The sequence below is a fragment of the Sphaeramia orbicularis genome, chromosome 20 (genome assembly GCF_902148855.1).
Source record: "Sphaeramia orbicularis chromosome 20, fSphaOr1.1, whole genome shotgun sequence".
Lineage (NCBI taxonomy): Eukaryota > Metazoa > Chordata > Actinopteri > Kurtiformes > Apogonidae > Sphaeramia > Sphaeramia orbicularis.
This window is the reverse complement of record NC_043976.1, coordinates 1048694-1066153: the sequence shown is the minus strand read 5'-3', so window position 1 is coordinate 1066153 and position 17460 is coordinate 1048694. Positions and strand designations below refer to the sequence as shown.

Below are 17460 nucleotides of genomic sequence, written 5' to 3'. Positions count from 1 at the left end.
TATAACGCAATACTTTTGCGTTATAACGCAATAATTTTTATTTTTTGCATGTCCCCTCCCGGGCTCCGTACCAAACGACACAAAGAAGAGCAAAAAATAAAGAGTAATCTGATTTCTCTTAATCAGATTACTGCTGTTGTCTGTATAGCATATTAGATTAAAAAAAACAAAACAATAAACACCAGAAAAACACACCTCAAAAAACATGAAAACAAAGTGAAACAAGATGAGGAACACATAAAAAAAGAAGTAAATGACAGAAGTTTGGAAATATGGGAATTAAAAGCTTGATGCAATAATGTGGATGTAAACTAGCCTCGTTCTGTGGTTTTTAATGTAAAAATATGTACAGGTAAGTTTTAAAAAGGTTTGGTTTTACTGTAGAAAATGGACTGAAAATGTCGGCTGTCGCTGCTTTATGTTGTCGTTTCTAAATGTACAGCTTTAATCAGTTCATGGTTTACGTCGGAGATTGGAAACATTTTCCTCTACATGAAAAAAAAAACATTTATGCACAGAATAGATGATCTGACATAAAATGTTCAGATGAATCAAACCTTGTACGGTTTCATTTGGTGCAATTCCTCCAACGGCCACTAGAGGCTGATAAAGTCACACCTTCCTGACACTGGATGATGGCCATATTTTCAGCTGAATCTGCGTTGATTGACAAGTGTGTCGTCCTATCAGAGGGTCAGGAATGCTTTGGGAAACAGACCCGGGTCCAGGGCCCAGGGTCCAGGGTCCAGGGTCCAGGGTCCAGGGCCCAGGGTCCAGGGCCAAGGGCCCAGGGTCCAGGGCCAAGGGTCCAGGGTCCAGGGTCCAGGGCCCAGGGTCCAGGGTCCAGGGCCCAGGGTCCAGGGTCCAGGGCCCGGGGACATCGAAACCAGTCTGAACCAGGAGGGAAGGATTAAGGTAGAACAAGTGAAAAGGTGGTGGTGGACAGATGGGTGGATGAGGGGGTGATGCGGGGGGGGGGGGGGGGGTTAATACACTCATGTCCCAAACAGGGACCAGAGTCACTTTACCCCTGATGGTATTTTTAACCTCAGAGAAAGACCCAGATCCATGTCGGCCTTTATCCGCCTCCTCATTAACACACATTCCACAAACGCCACCAGGGCCTACAGAGGCACAGATAGACCAGACCAAAACCAGGTCCAGACCAGGCCAAAACCAGGTCCAAACCAGACCAAAACTGGGTCCAAACTAGACAAAAACCAGACCAAAACCAGGTCCAAACCAGGACAAAACTAGACCAAAACCAGACAAAAACCAGGCCAAAACCAGGTCCAAGCTAGACCAAAACCAGGTCCAAAACAGGCAAAAAACCAGGTCCAAACCAGGTCCAAACCAGACTAAAACCAAGTCAAAGCCAGCGTAAAGCTTTGTGAAGTCTATGGACATAAGTCTGTGGACACATGGTGTCTCCAGCTGTCAGATGTCCTGTTCATGCAGATGTGACATACAAACACCTATATTTCCTTTATTAGTTTAACGGTAGATTCTTCCGCCTCAGTCAGATGTGATGAAAGCAGATGGAAATTATTATTTACAGTCGGAGCAGGACAAATATTATGGAAATGTATGTTGATCTAAATTCAGTCCAAACCATCTGAGTCATTTTGGAAACAAAGAGAAGAACTGAACCCAAACCAACCACTGCACTGATATCCATCCCATAATATAAACTCTATTCTGACATTAGTCCTTCTAGTTTTGGATCCCAGACTTCTGTTAGAACACAAACACCTGGATCGGACGTGTCCACAGACTTTTGTCCACATAGTAGATCTGTTTCTCCTCAGTCCACTGCTGGTGGGGTAACGCCTGTTAAATGTCTCCTTCCTCTAACCTCCAGCCTCAGTCTCTTTTTAGCCTCACCCCCCCCTCCCCTCTGGGTGGGAGGGGTCGAACACTTGATCTGACCGTTTTGAGGGTGGACCTCCGGTGGTCCAGGGCTGATCTGGTTGCATCGTCCTTCTGTCCCAGAGCGTCTGCGTCCATCTCCACCCTCGGCTTCGTCCTTCTCTGCACTTTTTCTGCCACTCAGTATTTCTTCAGGCATCGACTATTTTCAGTTTTCTCACGACAGAGCTCCTTCTTAACTTTCTTGACTTTACTTTTGGATCTTCTACCAGTCCACTGAAGACACATAAACCACTAAAACCCAAGTATGACAGACAAACCAGGAACGGGTGGCAGCGATGACGCAGGAGGCATCATGGCGCTGCTGGAGCGAGTGGCGGGCCTGATGGACACGGTCCAGAGCACGCAGCAGCGCATGGAGGAACGTCAGCTGGAGCTGGAGAACATGGTCAAGACCATCCAGACCGACGTGGTCAAGCTGACCAACGAGCACGCCAACACCAGCTCCACCGTCGACCGGCTGCTGGAAAAGACGCGCAAAGTCAGCCGCCACATCAAGGACGTCCGGGTGAGGGTGGAGAACCAGAACGTCAGGGTGAAGAAGGTGGAGGCCACACAGGGAGACCTCCTGGCCAAGAACAAGTTCAGGGTGGTCATCTACCAGGTAAGAGCCTGAGGCGGTGGTGGAGTCCACGCACCTTCAGGTCAAACTTGGAGGAACCACAGCGGGGGTTCTGTGGGAGAATCCCCCTGAGTGTAAAGTTTACCTGGTGATCCGTAAATGAACCTTCCAGGGTCAAAGATCAGGTCACATGACATTCCCAAAGCACTGTAAGTTGAAGCCGGTGTCGACTTCACTCCAGAGACCAGATTCAAAGGTCTCCCAGATTTAATTTGATGTCGACAGAACCAACTGTAAAACCAGACAGTTTTAATTTGATAGTAACTCTACCTTTAGATGTTCATATTTTTAACCCATGTCACCTTTTCCTCTTCCAAAACACTTCACTGAGCCTGTTTGGGCTTTGAATTGTAATAAATACATGATTTTTTCTCCAATTCAGTTCAGATTTGATGATTTGGATGAATTTTGATCAAATTTTTATTTCATCATCCTAAATGAGTAGTTTGAAGTGTAAAAATAATCATCACACCGTTAGGGTGAAGTTGTGCCAGAAAAAAACCCAAACATTTTTTTATGTGGTATACGACGACAAAATCGGACGTATTAAAAAAAAAAAAAAAACGGCCCGACCGGGCTCAGACCCAGAAGAGTTCACCTTATGAGGACTGAAGAGGTTTGAACCGGTGAAGTCCAGGTCAAACAACCCAACATGGAACCGGTGAGGCCTGTGCAGGTTCTCATCTGCCCAGGTCATGGTTCTTCTTCAGGTCCAGTTGAACCGAGTAGACCGACCCAGAAGACCGAACCTCTGACCAGCTGGAACCTCCATGAAACTGCTCATGTACCTGATGCTCCTGTCAGATACAGGTTATACTTGGGTTCTGTGGTTCTGTACGGGTGAACTTTTACAACCTCTGCGTTCTGAGTCCATTCGGGACCGGTTTTCCCACATTCTGACTGTAACGTATGGAAGGAGGCAAACGGGCGGACTGTTGGATCTGAACGGTTCTGTTCGGTTTATGAACTCTGATTCACTTTGAGCAGCAACTTCAACATATTTAGTGTTTTTCAGTCACTAAACAGAAACATTAGGACGTAGAAGGAGGTGATTTAATTGGAGTCAGTTGTTCTCCCGATGATCTAATGAAGGTTGACTTTTTTTTTGCATCAGACATGTAAATATTTACAGTCCATCGAGTATAATGAACATTTAAAAAAATAATAACAAAAAGGGTTATAAATATAAAAACAACCCATATGCACACACCCTATCTTCAATAACTAGTCTCCAGATGCTGGTGCCAGTGTTTAACAAGAGTAGAATCTGCATAAAAGTCAGAGTTAACGGTTGTAAAAATCACAACATTTCTAGAGTGACTTAAACGCAGTATAAAATTCAAAATTGCTTTCCGTAACCTCTCATAATAAGAGTGAACATTATTAAAACAGAACACACCACTAGCACTACAGCTACAATAAAAACCATGTATATACAGAACACACTGTTAAAGCCACTGAGACTGAGTGAGCAGCACAAGGTTCAAAATGAACCCACAAGTAACAGAAATATTCCAGCAAAAAGAGATGAACTATTTCTTCTTAACAGTAGTGGAACAAAAATAAAACCTGCGAGAGATGAAATGACTCCTGCCGTAAAAACTCCTAACCTTAGTTTGAATGTCAGTGTCATCACTAAGATTATCAGACACAATCTGTCCAAGGTACTGGTGGGTTTGGACAGATTCTAACAGAAGCTTATTCAACTCAAGTTCAGTTTTTACACTGGAACTATTTGTGTCAAAAACATAATCTTTGACTTATCAGAGTTAAATAAAATATCATGAGACTGACCAGACTGGGAGCAAGTGTTGGGCAACTGCTGGACGCCCGTGGCAGATGGAGCCATTATATCACTATATCATCTGCATACATCAGATGATTAAAAACAATTCCTGAACAACAACAACCAACTGGAACATTATTGAGTTCAACACTCAACTGATGATGAACTGGTTCTCTGTCATGTACAGATGAAGTGGATAACTCTAGGACTTCCACAGTCCAAAGCCTTTGGGGTTGGGATGTGACTATAAATAAATTATATAAACAGATTTAAGCCTCATTAGTACGACTACCTGTAGGATTAATACAGTAAATGAAACTAAAGCTACAAAAAAAAGAAATAATAATAAAATCACACAGTTGGAATATGCTAAAGAATAAGTCCTGATTTCAAGACCAGCATCAGGCATCAAACCAAAACCTCACTGTGGACCTTCTGAACCTCCTTCAGTTGAATGAGAATGATGTTGATGATTATTGTCAGTTTGTTGTGTGTGCGTTAGTTGGATGTTGAAATGGTGGAATCGTCTGAACACTGGATTAAAGTGACGTCGGGTTTAGTTCTTTAGACTTTGACAACATTTCAGAACCTGGACCGTGGCCTTCCATTATCTTTGGACTGAAGTGTAAAATGTGGTCGTCTTCCTGGTCTTTGTCAGCCTTTCCTGGTTCTTCTAGTCTTTGTTGGTCTTCCCTGGTCTTTGTCGGTCTTTCCTGGTCTTTGTTAGTCTTTCTTAGTCATTGTTAGTCTTTGTTGGTCTTTGTTAATCTTTGTTCATCTTTCCTGGTCTTTGTTAGTCTTTGTTAGTCCTTGTCGGTCTTTCCTGGTCTTTGTTAGTCTTTGTTGGTCTTTGTTAGTCTTTGTTGGTCTTTACAGCTCTTTCTTAGTCTTTGTTGGTCTTTCCTGGTCTTTGTTAGTCTTTGTTAGTCCTTGTTGGTCTTTCCTGGTCTTTGTTAGTCTTTGTTGGTCTTTACAGCTCTTTGTTAGTCTTTGTTGGTCTTTCCTGGTCTTTGTTAGTCTTTGTTGGTCTTTCCTGGAGTTTGTTAGTTTTTGATGGTCTTTTTCAGCCTTTCCTGGTCTTTGTGGGTCTTTCCAGGTCCTCCTGGTCTCTGGGGGGCCTGCCTTCCTCTGACATGAACAGACTTCCTGGTCTTTCTGTGGCTCTGAGTTGAAATAACTCCACCCATGAGGCCAGGCTTCATTTTACTTCTTTGGCCTTCAGCGTTGGCAGCTGCTGGGCCCATGTGGTCTTGGTTATTTTAGCCCTGGATGAAGTCCAGCCTGTTGAAAGGTGAAACCCCAGACCTGGACCTCAGAGACCAGACCTCCCTACGGTTAAACCCCAGACCTGGACCTCAGAGACCAGACCTCCCTACGGTTAAACCCCAGACCTGGACCTCAGAGACCAGACCTCCCTACGGTTAAACCCCAGACCTGGACCTCAGAGACCAGACCTCCCTACGGTTAAACCCCAGACCTGGACCTCAGAGACCAGACCTCCCTACGGTTAAACCCCAGACCTGGACCTCAGAGACCAGACCTCCCTACAGTTAAACCCCAGACCTGGACCTCAGAGACCAGACCTCCCTACGGTTAAACCCCAGACCTGGACCTCAGAGACCAGACCTCCCTACATATATCTGTCAATGATTGTTCACTTCCGTTCCAGGGTCCAGTGGTTGATGTGGGTTTAAATGGGGCCGGTTGTGTTGGTCTAATCTGTGGTTTTCGGGGAGGGGGGGGTGTTGGTTTTCCAGACCACATCAGGGATCTGGGGGCTTGGGTTTCAGTTTCAGGACCGCCACTGAGTCCACATGGTGACTGAACCTCAGATGGACTCATGGGAAAAAAGCCAAAGTATGAGTTCAAGTGTTGGACTGAACTCAGCCGTTCTGCACCTGCAGGTGATTTCTGTTGTTTTGACCTGAATTTGATCCCAAATCCTCCAGTTTGTGCTTACTGCTGCCATGGACTGATACTGCACAAATACACTGTAAATACACATACTCTACAAATATACTATATACATATACAAATACAGTACAAAGACACAACATAGACCCCAGTCTGTGGACCCGTCCAGTCCAGGTGTTTGTGTTCTCACAGGCTCTGGGATCCACAACAATAAGGACTAATGTCCGAATAGAGTTGGATATTATGGGATGGATATCAGTGCATTGGTTCGTTTGGATTCAGTTCTTCTCTTTGTTTCTAAAGTGACTCACAGATGGTTTGGACTGAATTGAGATCGACACTGATTTTGTTTTTTTTTTTTGTCCATGACTGATTTTAAATGTTTTTTCCTCTAAATTTCTATAATATTTAGAGCATATATATATTTATAATATTTATATGCTCTGCCTGTAAATAATCCTTTTCTTCCTCATTTAACCATCTACTGTCATCACATCTGACTGAGGAAGAAAAATCTACCATGAAATTTTAAGGAATTATTGATGTTTTTATCTCAAATCCTCATGAACCAAAAGAATTTTAAAAGACTTTATCTGTCTTTAAAGCTGTGGCAGACTTTTGTCACCAGTGTTTCACCAAATCTGTAAAACCCCAGTCAGGAGGTTCGCACCGCCGCCTGGTGGCGGCAGCAGCGCAACCATATGATGTCATATGGCTGCAACAAACACGATGCAGAAACGGCTGAAACGTGGAAATGACTGGAGGGAAGCGGAGCTCCAGCCGTTTCTGTGTCGTTTTTCTTGCAGCTGCCGCTGCCAGGCAGAGCTCCGCTTCCCTACAGCTGTTTCCACGTTTCAGCTGTTTCCACATCGTGTTTGTTTCATCCATACAATATCATATGGATTCACTGCCGCTGCCAGGCGGCGGCACAAACCTCCGCTTCCCCCAATGCATGTTGTGACCAAATTCCTCAGATGCCCGGTTCCCTCCCGGCTCTGTCTGTAAACACATGGTTTGTCTGCGGTGGATGGAACTAAGAAACTGTGGACTGTGAGGAACAGACTGAGCTGAGGAAGGACTGACAGACCAACAGACTGAGGATGGACAGATGTGATGAAAAACTGTGGAGGAAAGTCTCCTGCAGCTTTAATGACAGTCTTGTAGTGTCACTAAAGGCCTCTGGTGAATGAACTCCTCCCCCTGCTGGATTATCTGTGTATTGCATGTATCTAATTGGATACATCAGGTTTTTCAAGAACAAAAAAATCTCACACTGGTCATGTAGAGAGTTTCAAACCTCATGTATTAAATATGATACGTCTGGTGTTAAAGGGTTAAAGACAGACTGGACTGAAAAAGTAATGTTCTTCAGTTTTCTCCGTTTTAGATTTAATAACTGGAAAAACATATTCCAACCGAAAAAAGTGTATAAAGACGGAACAATGAGTTTATATGAACAGTTAGAAGTTTTGACATTTGCTTTGAATTTGTTTTTATATCTTGTGACATATTTCTTGGTTTTCTTTGTCTTGTAGTAGTTTTTCCATCCTTTCCTCAGGTCTACAGTTACCTGTTTGGTTTGGTTTGTACTTCCTGCACATGCAGTTTTACACTTGGGTTTGTATTCATGTGGTTTTATCCTTGGATGTATTTAGTTTGGTTTGTGGGACTTTATACAGTCAGACTTTAAATCTAGTTGTGTATCATTACCCATTAAGGCTCTGATTATTTGGGGGGGGTGCAGATAATTTCAGATGGTCTTCCTCCTGCTCCTGTTGGACCATGGCTGCACACGTCTGTTCACCTGATGATTATTGAACGTCTGCTGATGAAACACACTACCATGAACCAAAGAAATGAAATCGACCCTTTCATGCATCAGTTAGGAGAACCTTAATCAGATGTTTGTTTTCCTGAGTGTTTTTATTCCTCTTCAGGCATGAAAACACAATGTGATTGAAATTTGAGTAATCTATATTTCATGGAGTCCACTCAGCTGGACACCATGCATTTGATTTTAGAAGCAAAACGACAGACTGTGTGAAAACTATGACTAATAAAAACATGTTTATTGCACTAATCTGATGTTTTCTGACACTTGAACAAACTCTAATACTAGTTATTACTCTCTTCATGGAGATAATGTGCAAAAAAAACTGTTAATTACAGTCTCATAACAAAAGGGTTAAATGAAATCACCCTCAACTTTAAGCTGAGCTTTAATGAACATCGTCAGTTAAATACAGAAGAAGACTGGATTTACTCTGAAAACAAGCTGAACGCAGACGATTAGGATGAATTCATTTAAGAAAAGATGAAGAGACAGAAAACCTGATGAGTGAACAGACACAGAACCAGCTGTGGGTCTGTAAGGTTCTGCTGGCTGGTCCGGTCCGTATGTTCTAGTCTCAGTTCTGCTGTTCTGTATGTTCTAGTCTCAGTTCTTCTGTTCTGTATGTTCTAGTCTCAGTTCTGCTGTTCTGTATGTTCTAGTCTCAGTTCTGCTGTTCTGTATGTTCTAGTCTCAGTTCTTCTGTTCTGTATGTTCTAGTCTCAGTTCTGCTGTTCTGTATGTTCTAGTCTCAGTTCTGCTGTTCTGTATGTTCTAGTCTCAGTTCTTCTGTTCTGTATGTTCTAGTCTCAGTTCTGCTGTTCTGTATGTTCTAGTCTCAGTTCTGCTGTTCTGTATGTTCTAGTCTCAGTTCTTCTGTTCTGTATGTTCTAGTCTCAGTTCTGTTTGATGTTCTGTATGTTCTAGTCTCAGTTCTGCTGTTCTGTATGTTCTAGTCTCAGTTCTGTTTGATGTTCTGTATGTTCTAGTCTCAGTTCTGCTGTTCTGTATGTTCTAGTCTCAGTTCTGTTTGATGTTCTGTATGTTCTAGTCTCAGTTCTGTTTGATGTTCTGTATGTTCTAGTCTCAGTTCTGCTGTTCTGTATGTTCTAGTCTCAGTTCTGTTTGATGTTCTGTATGTTCTAGTCTCAGTTCTGCTGTTCTGTATGTTCTAGTCTCAGTTCTGCTGTTCTGTATGTTCTAGTCTCAGTTCTGCTGTTCTGTGCTGGGGGGGTCAGTTGTGGGTTCTAATCCCTGGTCTGTAAGTGACTGAACCAGCTGAACGCTGACACACACACACAGTTATTCTGAGGCTCCACCATCATGTCCTAATATAGACCTCGCCCTCTCTCTCTCTCTCTGTGTCTCTCTCTCTCTCTCTCTGTGTCTCTCTCTCTCTCTCTGTGTCTCTCTCTCTCTCTCTCTCTCTCTCTCTCTCTGTGGACGTTAACGAGCGTTGGCGAGGCTCATAAATCTTCTCGTTAGCTGCTCATTAGCTGCCTTGGTCGTCTGATGGGCTCGTCCTGGGCTGGTACTGTGACGGTCCTGGTGACCTTTGACCTCCCCTGCTCTAGTGTCTGTTACATAACGTTCCCTCTTTGGGTCTGAGTTGGAGCTGCTCCTGTTCTGACACTGGGGACAGTTACAGGATGTTTTTGAAATCCCATTTATTTTTCCAGAAGAAATTAATTCAGAATTAAAGTATTTTCTCTTCTGTTTCCATGGAAACGTTAAACCTGAATAAAGGTTTACAGGAGGTATTAATGAGGTAGAGAAGTGAGCAGGAGGGTTCTGGCAGCCCTTCTGTTAGCTTAGCTTAGCCCTTCTGTTAGCTTAGCTTAGCCCTTCTGTTAGCTTAGCCCTTCTGTTAGCTTAGCCTTTCTGTTAGCTTAGCTTTGCCCTTCTGTTACCTTAGCTTAGCCCTTCTGTTAGCTTAGCTTAGCCCTTCTGTTAGCTTAGCCTTTCTGTTAGCTTAGCTTTGCCCTTCTGTTACCTTAGCTTAGCCCTTCTGTTAGCTTAGCTTAGCCCTTCTGTTACCTGAGCTTAGCCCTTCTGTTAGCTTAGCTTAGCCCTTCTGTTAGCTTAGTTTAGCCCTTCTGTTAGCTTAGCTTAGCCTTTCTGTTCACTTAGCTTAGCCCTTCTGTTAGCTTATCTTAGCATAGTCCCTGCATTTCCATGGTCACATGTAGCCAGTTTTTTAAAGGTGATTTGTCGTCTTTTCTCAGTGATTTTGTCAAATCCGATTCTCTAATTATTTCTTTCGATCTGCGACTTACTGCACTCATACAATCTGTGGACTGTTGTGTTGACGGAAGTTGAAAAATCTTTTTGTTGAAGGGATGCATGCGCTAAATTAGCTTTGCTTTAGCGTTTTAGCTTTGCATTAGTTTTTATTTCCCAGATTTTCTTCCTGCAGTAAGTCACATGACCATGATCTGAGCCTCAGTTTGTGATCATATTGACCCCAGCGGACTAAAGGAATGATTAGGAGAACTGAACTGACCCAAATCACTCCTAAAATACTACAAATCACCTCTAAAAGCCTGGCTACGTCTGAGCAGAGGAATGAAGCTGTTATGCTAAGCTAGGCTAAGCTAAGCTAACATTAGGGCTGCAGTTCAAACTGTTTGTCCCACTTGTGGAACTCATTAGTTCAGGACAAATGAATGAATCCAAAGCCAGTGTTGAACTGTTCCTTCAGGGTTTTCCAGGCTGGTAGATCCCATCAGAATATTCCACTGGAACGCTTTGGGAAGACTAGACTGCAGTGCAGATTCTTCCACCGGCGCAGAATGTGTGCGTCATCGCCACAGGACAAGACACTGAGCATGTGCAGAATGGAAGGAATAAAGTCCAAACGGAATAAAGGCTTTACATGTCCAGGAAGAATTTAGAGCGCAGTTAAAAGAGCATTAAACCACTGACTTTAATCAGGTTTAAATTTACTCTGAACTGTTCTGTTTCAACTGGAATAAGGTGTTTACATGGACATCTGAAATAGGATCCAACCTGTAATCAGATTAAACCAGGAATATACTCTTATGCACACATGAGCACCTGTTCACACACACACACACACATGTGCACACACACACAAACACGTGCACACACACACATGCACACACACACACACACAAACACGTGCACACACACACACAAACACGTGCACACACACACACACACAAACACGTGCACACACGTGCACACACACAGACACACACAAACACGTGCACACACACACACACACACACATATGTGCACACACACAAACACGTGCACACACACACAAACACGTGCACACACGTGCACACACACACACACACAAACACGTGCACACACGTGCACACACACACACACACAAACACGTGCACACACACACACACACATATGTGCACACACACAAACACGTGTACACACACACACATGCAAAAAAGCGTAAAACATAAAACCTATAGAATCAGTGTCTGAATGTTACCGTCTGTGTTTAGCTGTTAGCCGTTAGCTTCTGTGGTTGAATTACATGGATAACAGCTGCTTCAGGAAACGCGTCCCCATCATAGTTTTAGTTCCTCCACCAAAGAGGTTCTGTTTTTGTGGGCGTTGGTTCGTCTGTCTGTCTGTGTGCAGGATAACTCAGAAAGTTATGGACGGATTTGGATGAAAAATTTCAGAAAATGTTGATACCGGCACAAGGAAGAAATGATTTGGTGGTGATCGGGGGGGTGGGGGGGCAGACTGGCCTTGACGGAGGTCTGCGCTCCAAGTGCTTTTCTACTTTATTATTTTATTAGATTTTCCTCATTTTATTGCTCATTTTTCCATATTATTTATTATTTTGTAGAATTTCTTATTCTTTTTCTTCATTTTATTCATAACTTTGGCTGTTTTTGTTCATTCTGTTGCTTGTTTTATTCTTTCTCTTTTTTTTAAACTTCATTTTAGTTCATTTTGTTGCATTTTTTCATGTTATTTTTTCTTCATCAAAGTGTCTTTTTTTTAGTCAAATCTCTCATTAATTGAACCTAAAAACAAGCATCTGCAACCTTATTTTGTTTATTTTTATTCATTTTGTTCATTTTATTTATTATTTTATTAGATGTTCTTCATTTTATTGCTCATTTTTCTGTTATTTATTATTTTATAGAATTTCTTATTCATTTTTCTTTCATTTTATTAATAACTTTGGCTTTTTTTGTTCATTCTGCTGCTTGTTTTATTCTTTCTCTTTTTTTTTTTTTTTTTTTTTTTTTTACTCTGCTAATCTGTAAAAGAAAAAAAAAGTAAAGTTCAGGGGCCTCATGTATAAAGCGTGCGTACACACAAAAACCTGGCATACGCCCTTTTCCACGCTCACATTCAGATGTATAAAGACTGAAATGACCCGTGGAAATGTGCGCTCCTTCACACCAACTCCACAGCTGGAGTATGAACGTTTCTAGTGTTTGGAACCTTTGGAGACACTGAGAGGAGACACTGAGGAACTGTTAATAATGTGACAAAGGTCATTCCTCCGATTGATGTGCACATCAGAGATACACAGAAGAACAATGAACACACCGACACAACATCCTACTGTCAGAGCAGCACATCCACCACCAGAACCACAACCAACCAGACCCTGGACCCATCAGAGCCAGTCCTGCCCAGGAGGACATTCAGCAACAACCACATAAACAGACCAGGACCCAGAATTCACTGTTGATAAATGCATTTCCTGTAGTCTTCATGTCTGTCAGAACATTTATTAGTCGGTCCAGTCGCTCATTGACTCCGCCCATTGTCCTCATGATGTCCTCTGGTGACCCGGGTCAGTACAGACCCATGCGGGTGTTCTGGACACCGGTCAGATGGGCATCAGCAGTGGGCTGTGGTGGACCGGAGGACCGGCTAACACTGGAGTCCACAGAAGCCTGTGTGACAGGAGGATGGTCCTGGGTCTGAGTGTCTGCTGTGGCACTGGTGGAGATAATAATGAGGGATTCAACTGGAGTCAGTCTGGGATCTGCTCTGGGATCTGCTCTGAGATCTGCTCTGAGATCTGCTCTGAGATCTGCTCTGAGATCTGCTCTGAGATCTGCTCTGGGATCTGCTCTGGGATCTGCTCTGAGATCTGCTCTGGGATCTGCTCTGGGATCTGCTCTGGGATCTGCTCTGGGATCTCCTGACATGATCACACATGAACCTGTATCTAGTTCAGCTGTGCTCAGACTGTGGATGACCTGTAGAATGAACTCATGTGACTGACCCTCATACTAAACCTGTATTTACCTGGTGCTGGTCCCAGTCAGTCCAGTCAGACCAGTGTCACCCACAGTATCGTCCACTTTCTGCTCAGTCTCAGTTCGTCTCTTTTCTTCTTCCTCCTGTTTCGTCCTCCGCTTCGCGTCCACCTTGACGTCATCATCTGATCATACAGACAGGGGAACCCCACCTGCAGACCCTGTTTATACTAATTTGCATATTTAAATGTGGGCGTGGAGAGGGAGGAGTCAGGTACTCCAACATATGCGCTCAGTTCCAGCTGATTGGATGAATAAAGGAAGTGTACGTGGATTCAGGCGTACGCTCAGTTTTATTCATCTGGATTTTTTTGTGCGTTCGGACTTTTCTGGATTTGGGCGTACGCCAGGTTTATGAATGAAATCCACACAAGTCTGTGAACATGAGGACCCTGGAATCCATTAAAGGGACACGCTCTGATAGATGGTCTCCTAAAGGGGCGGGAATTTGGAGACACCATGTGACACTCAAACAGGAAGTGACTGGAGTAAATCCCAGCTCTACATGCTGAAGTCGTCCGGTGTTCGGAGGATGACGACCTTCAGTGGATAAAGTCGTGACCTCATGACCTAAGGGTTTATTTCTATTTATTATTAACATCCATTTATTTACTTTGCATCAGATTCTGATTTTCTGAGACGTGTTTTCCTTCAGAGGATAAAGTGGAGTTAAACCAAACTGTAGTTTCTATTTTCATGGGCTCTTTCAGTCTGTTGGCTTTGAATTCAGTTTCATTTCTAAGCATCTAAGTGCTTTTGATGACAGTTTTGTGTGTGTTTTCCTTTTGTTTTAGTCGTGGTCTGAGTTTTCCAGGTTTTCTGAGTTCAATCAGAAATGTCAGACTGGTTTTAGTTCAGGTTCTACAGTCAGACCAATATGATCTAAAGTGGATCAGAACCAGTCAAATAATAAATGAATAACCCGGAAATAATGACATCTCCAAGTTTTTATCTTTGTTTTAGTGCAAAAACCCATTTAATTATGAGAATATTTACATTTCCAAACTATCCAAACAAAAAAGTGTGAATAAACAGAAAAAAGGGTTTTTTTTAAGGAAATTAAATGCAATTTTTTGTCCCAACTATATTTATTGAACATTTTCAATGAACACGACAGACATATCAATTCGTAGCAGTCCATGCACAATCAACAATGACATGTCTGACTGTCAGCACCCATCCCTTCCCACCCACCCAACCCACAGGCCAAAAAAAAAACAATAAATAAGAAATAAAGAAAAACATAAAAGAAAATCAAAAAGGGAAACCGTAAATAATGATAAAGGAACTCAAATCATAAAAATATAGTTAGTATAGTACGCAGAAATACGAGAAGAAAGGAAAAGACTACACATAGTTTCTCATTCCCTCTTTTCCTCTCCTTTCCCCTCTTTCTCAATGATGTTTAATCATCTATATTCTGAGGAAAATTTAAAGAATTGAAATACCGTAAAAATGGATCCCAAGTGGTATGAAATAATTTAATTGAGCCTCTAAGAGAAAATCTCAACTTTTCAACCTTAAGATTGTAAAGCACCTCACGTACCCACCGGACATGTGAAGGGGGATGGGAGACCTTCCAGTTAAGTCGAATCAACCTTTGGGCTAAGAGTGGTAAACGCTACAGCCCGCTTCAGCGCTTTCAGTAGATTTGAAGCAGGAGAAACACCAAAAATTGCAGAGATAGGATTAGGAGCAACAAAAAAACCATATGCTTCAGTTAGTGTTAACTAAGTGCGTTAGTGTGTCCTTTATCGTCCACCAGGACAACTGGGTGATTTTCCTGATGAGCTGGACACTCTGCTTTCCTCCATCCCAGAGCATGACTGCCCCATGCTGGTCCTCGGTGACATGAACATCCACTTAGACAATCCCAGCTTCTCAGACTTCATGTCACTAATACTCTCTTTTGAGCTACAGCGGGTTCACAGTCCTCCAACCCACAAATGTGGTAAAGAGCTCCATCTCATTTTCACCTGAAATCACAGATGCCCTCACAGTCACACCTGTACACCTGTCTGACCACTATTTCATTCAGTTCAGTGGGTCTCTCCCTGAAAAACACTCTGCTCCCTCCCCCATGGTCTGTCCCCCACCCACTTCTCCACTGTCGTAGCCTCCGCTCTCCCTCCCCCCAGCACTTTTTCCTCCTTAGAGGTTAATGACACCACTGAGTCTGTGTGCTCTACACTTAGCTCCTGTCTGGATAGTCTGTCCTCTATCTACCAGACCCGCTCCATCCTCCCAGTCCCACCCATGGCTCAATGATACCCTCCGGTCGCTGCGTACCAACCTCAGAGCCATAGAGAGAAAATGGCACAAAACAAAAAGCTCTTCTGACCTGATCACATTCCAGTCACTGTTAGTATCCTTCTCATCCAGTGTCACTGCTGCGAAGAAGGTTTACTATAAGAACAGAATTCATTCTGCCACCGACACCAGGAAACTATTCTCAACCTTTAAAACACTACTCAACCCTCCGCCTCCACCACCCACTACTAATCTGACAGCAGATAATTTTGCTTCATTTTTCACAAATAAAGTGTCTACTATCAGCAGTCAGTTCATCGATCCACCCATAGACTGCACGTCTCCTTCATCATCATCATCATCATCATCATCATCACACACTGCTTCCTCTCCCCTGACTATGGGTACTTCTAACTCAACTGACAAAAGCCCAACTGCGTCATTCCCCTCATTTACTCCCCTCACAGAGAACGAGGTGTCTAAACTCCTTTCCTCTAGCCGTCCTACCACATGCCTGTTGGACCCTATTCCATCCAACCTCTTACAGTCTGTAGCCCCTACTATCACAGCACCAATCACACATGTGATGAATGCTTCACTGACATCAGGAACATTTCCTACAGTATTTAAACAAGCGCAGGTAACACCACTACTCAAAAAACCTTCCCTCACCCCCACTCAAGTGGAGAATTATCCACCAGTCTCACTCCTCCCATACCTTTCTAAGACCATCGAAAGGGCTGTTTTCAAACAGGTCACAGAATTCCTCTCCCAAAATAACCTCCTTGACATCAACCAATCTGGCTTCAAAATCGGCCACTCCACTGAAACGGCTCTGTTGTCTGTGACAGAAGCCCTGAAAGAGGCTAGAGCAGCAGCCAAGTCCTCAGTACTCATTCTACTGGACTTATCAGCAGCATCTGACACTGTCAGTCACCATATCCTGTTATCCATACTCTGGAACATGGGCATCACAGGCCACGCCCACTCCTGGTTTCAATCTTACCTTACTGGTCGGTCCTTCAGTGTGTCCTGGCTAGGGCACACATCTGCAGTTCACCGCCTCACCACGGGGGTCCCCCAAGGCTCTGTGTTGGGCCCCCTCCTTTTTGCCATATACACCACCTCACTGGGTCAGATCATCCACTCACACGGCTTCTCATATCATTGCTATGCTGATGATACCCAGCTCTATCTGTCATTCCCACCTGATGACTCCACAGTCTCAGTGTGAATCTCAGATTGTCTCTCTGACATATCTGCATGGATGAAAGCCCATCACCTTCAGCTGAACCTGTCCAAAACTGAACTGCTGCTCTTCCCAGCTAAGCCAACCATACAGCAGGACATCTCCATCACTATTGACTCCATACCTCTGGCTCCTACCAGTGTAGTACATAACTTGGGAGTCATGATCAATAATCAGTTGACCTTCCCAGATCATGTTGCCTCTGTCACCCGATCATGTCATTTCACTCTGTTCAACCTAAGAAAGATCAGGCCATACCTAACCCAACAGGCCACCCAGCTCCTGGTGCAGACTATGGTTATCTCCACCCAGCTCCTGGTGCAGACTATGGTTATCTCCACCCAGCTCCTGGTGCAGACTATGGTTATCTCCACCCAGCTCCTGGTGCAGACTATGGTTATCTCCACCCAGCTCCTGGTGCAGACTATGGTTATCTCCCGCCTTGACTACTGCAATGCTCTTCTAACAGGTCTCCCAGCTTGTGTTGTCAGACCACTACAGATGGTCCAGAATGCAGCAGCATGTCTGGTCTTCAATCAGCCTAAAGGGGCACATGTCACCCCCTTACTCACCCTAAAAGGGCACATGTCACCCCCTTAC

The 17460-nt window shown here is 43.6% G+C and overlaps 1 protein-coding gene across 1 annotated transcript in view; it reads left to right on the top strand.

Annotated features, from left to right (window-relative positions):
- The first annotated feature begins 1971 nt into the window (after positions 1 to 1971).
- Positions 1972 to 17460, top strand: part of LOC115411497 (caveolae-associated protein 4a-like) — a 31210-nt gene continuing 15721 nt past the window's right edge. The window contains exon 1 of the mRNA XM_030123667.1: positions 1972 to 2533. Coding sequence (XP_029979527.1) covers positions 2177 to 2533 — 357 coding nt within the window. The 5' untranslated portion in view covers positions 1972 to 2176. The remainder of the gene's footprint in view (positions 2534 to 17460) is intronic.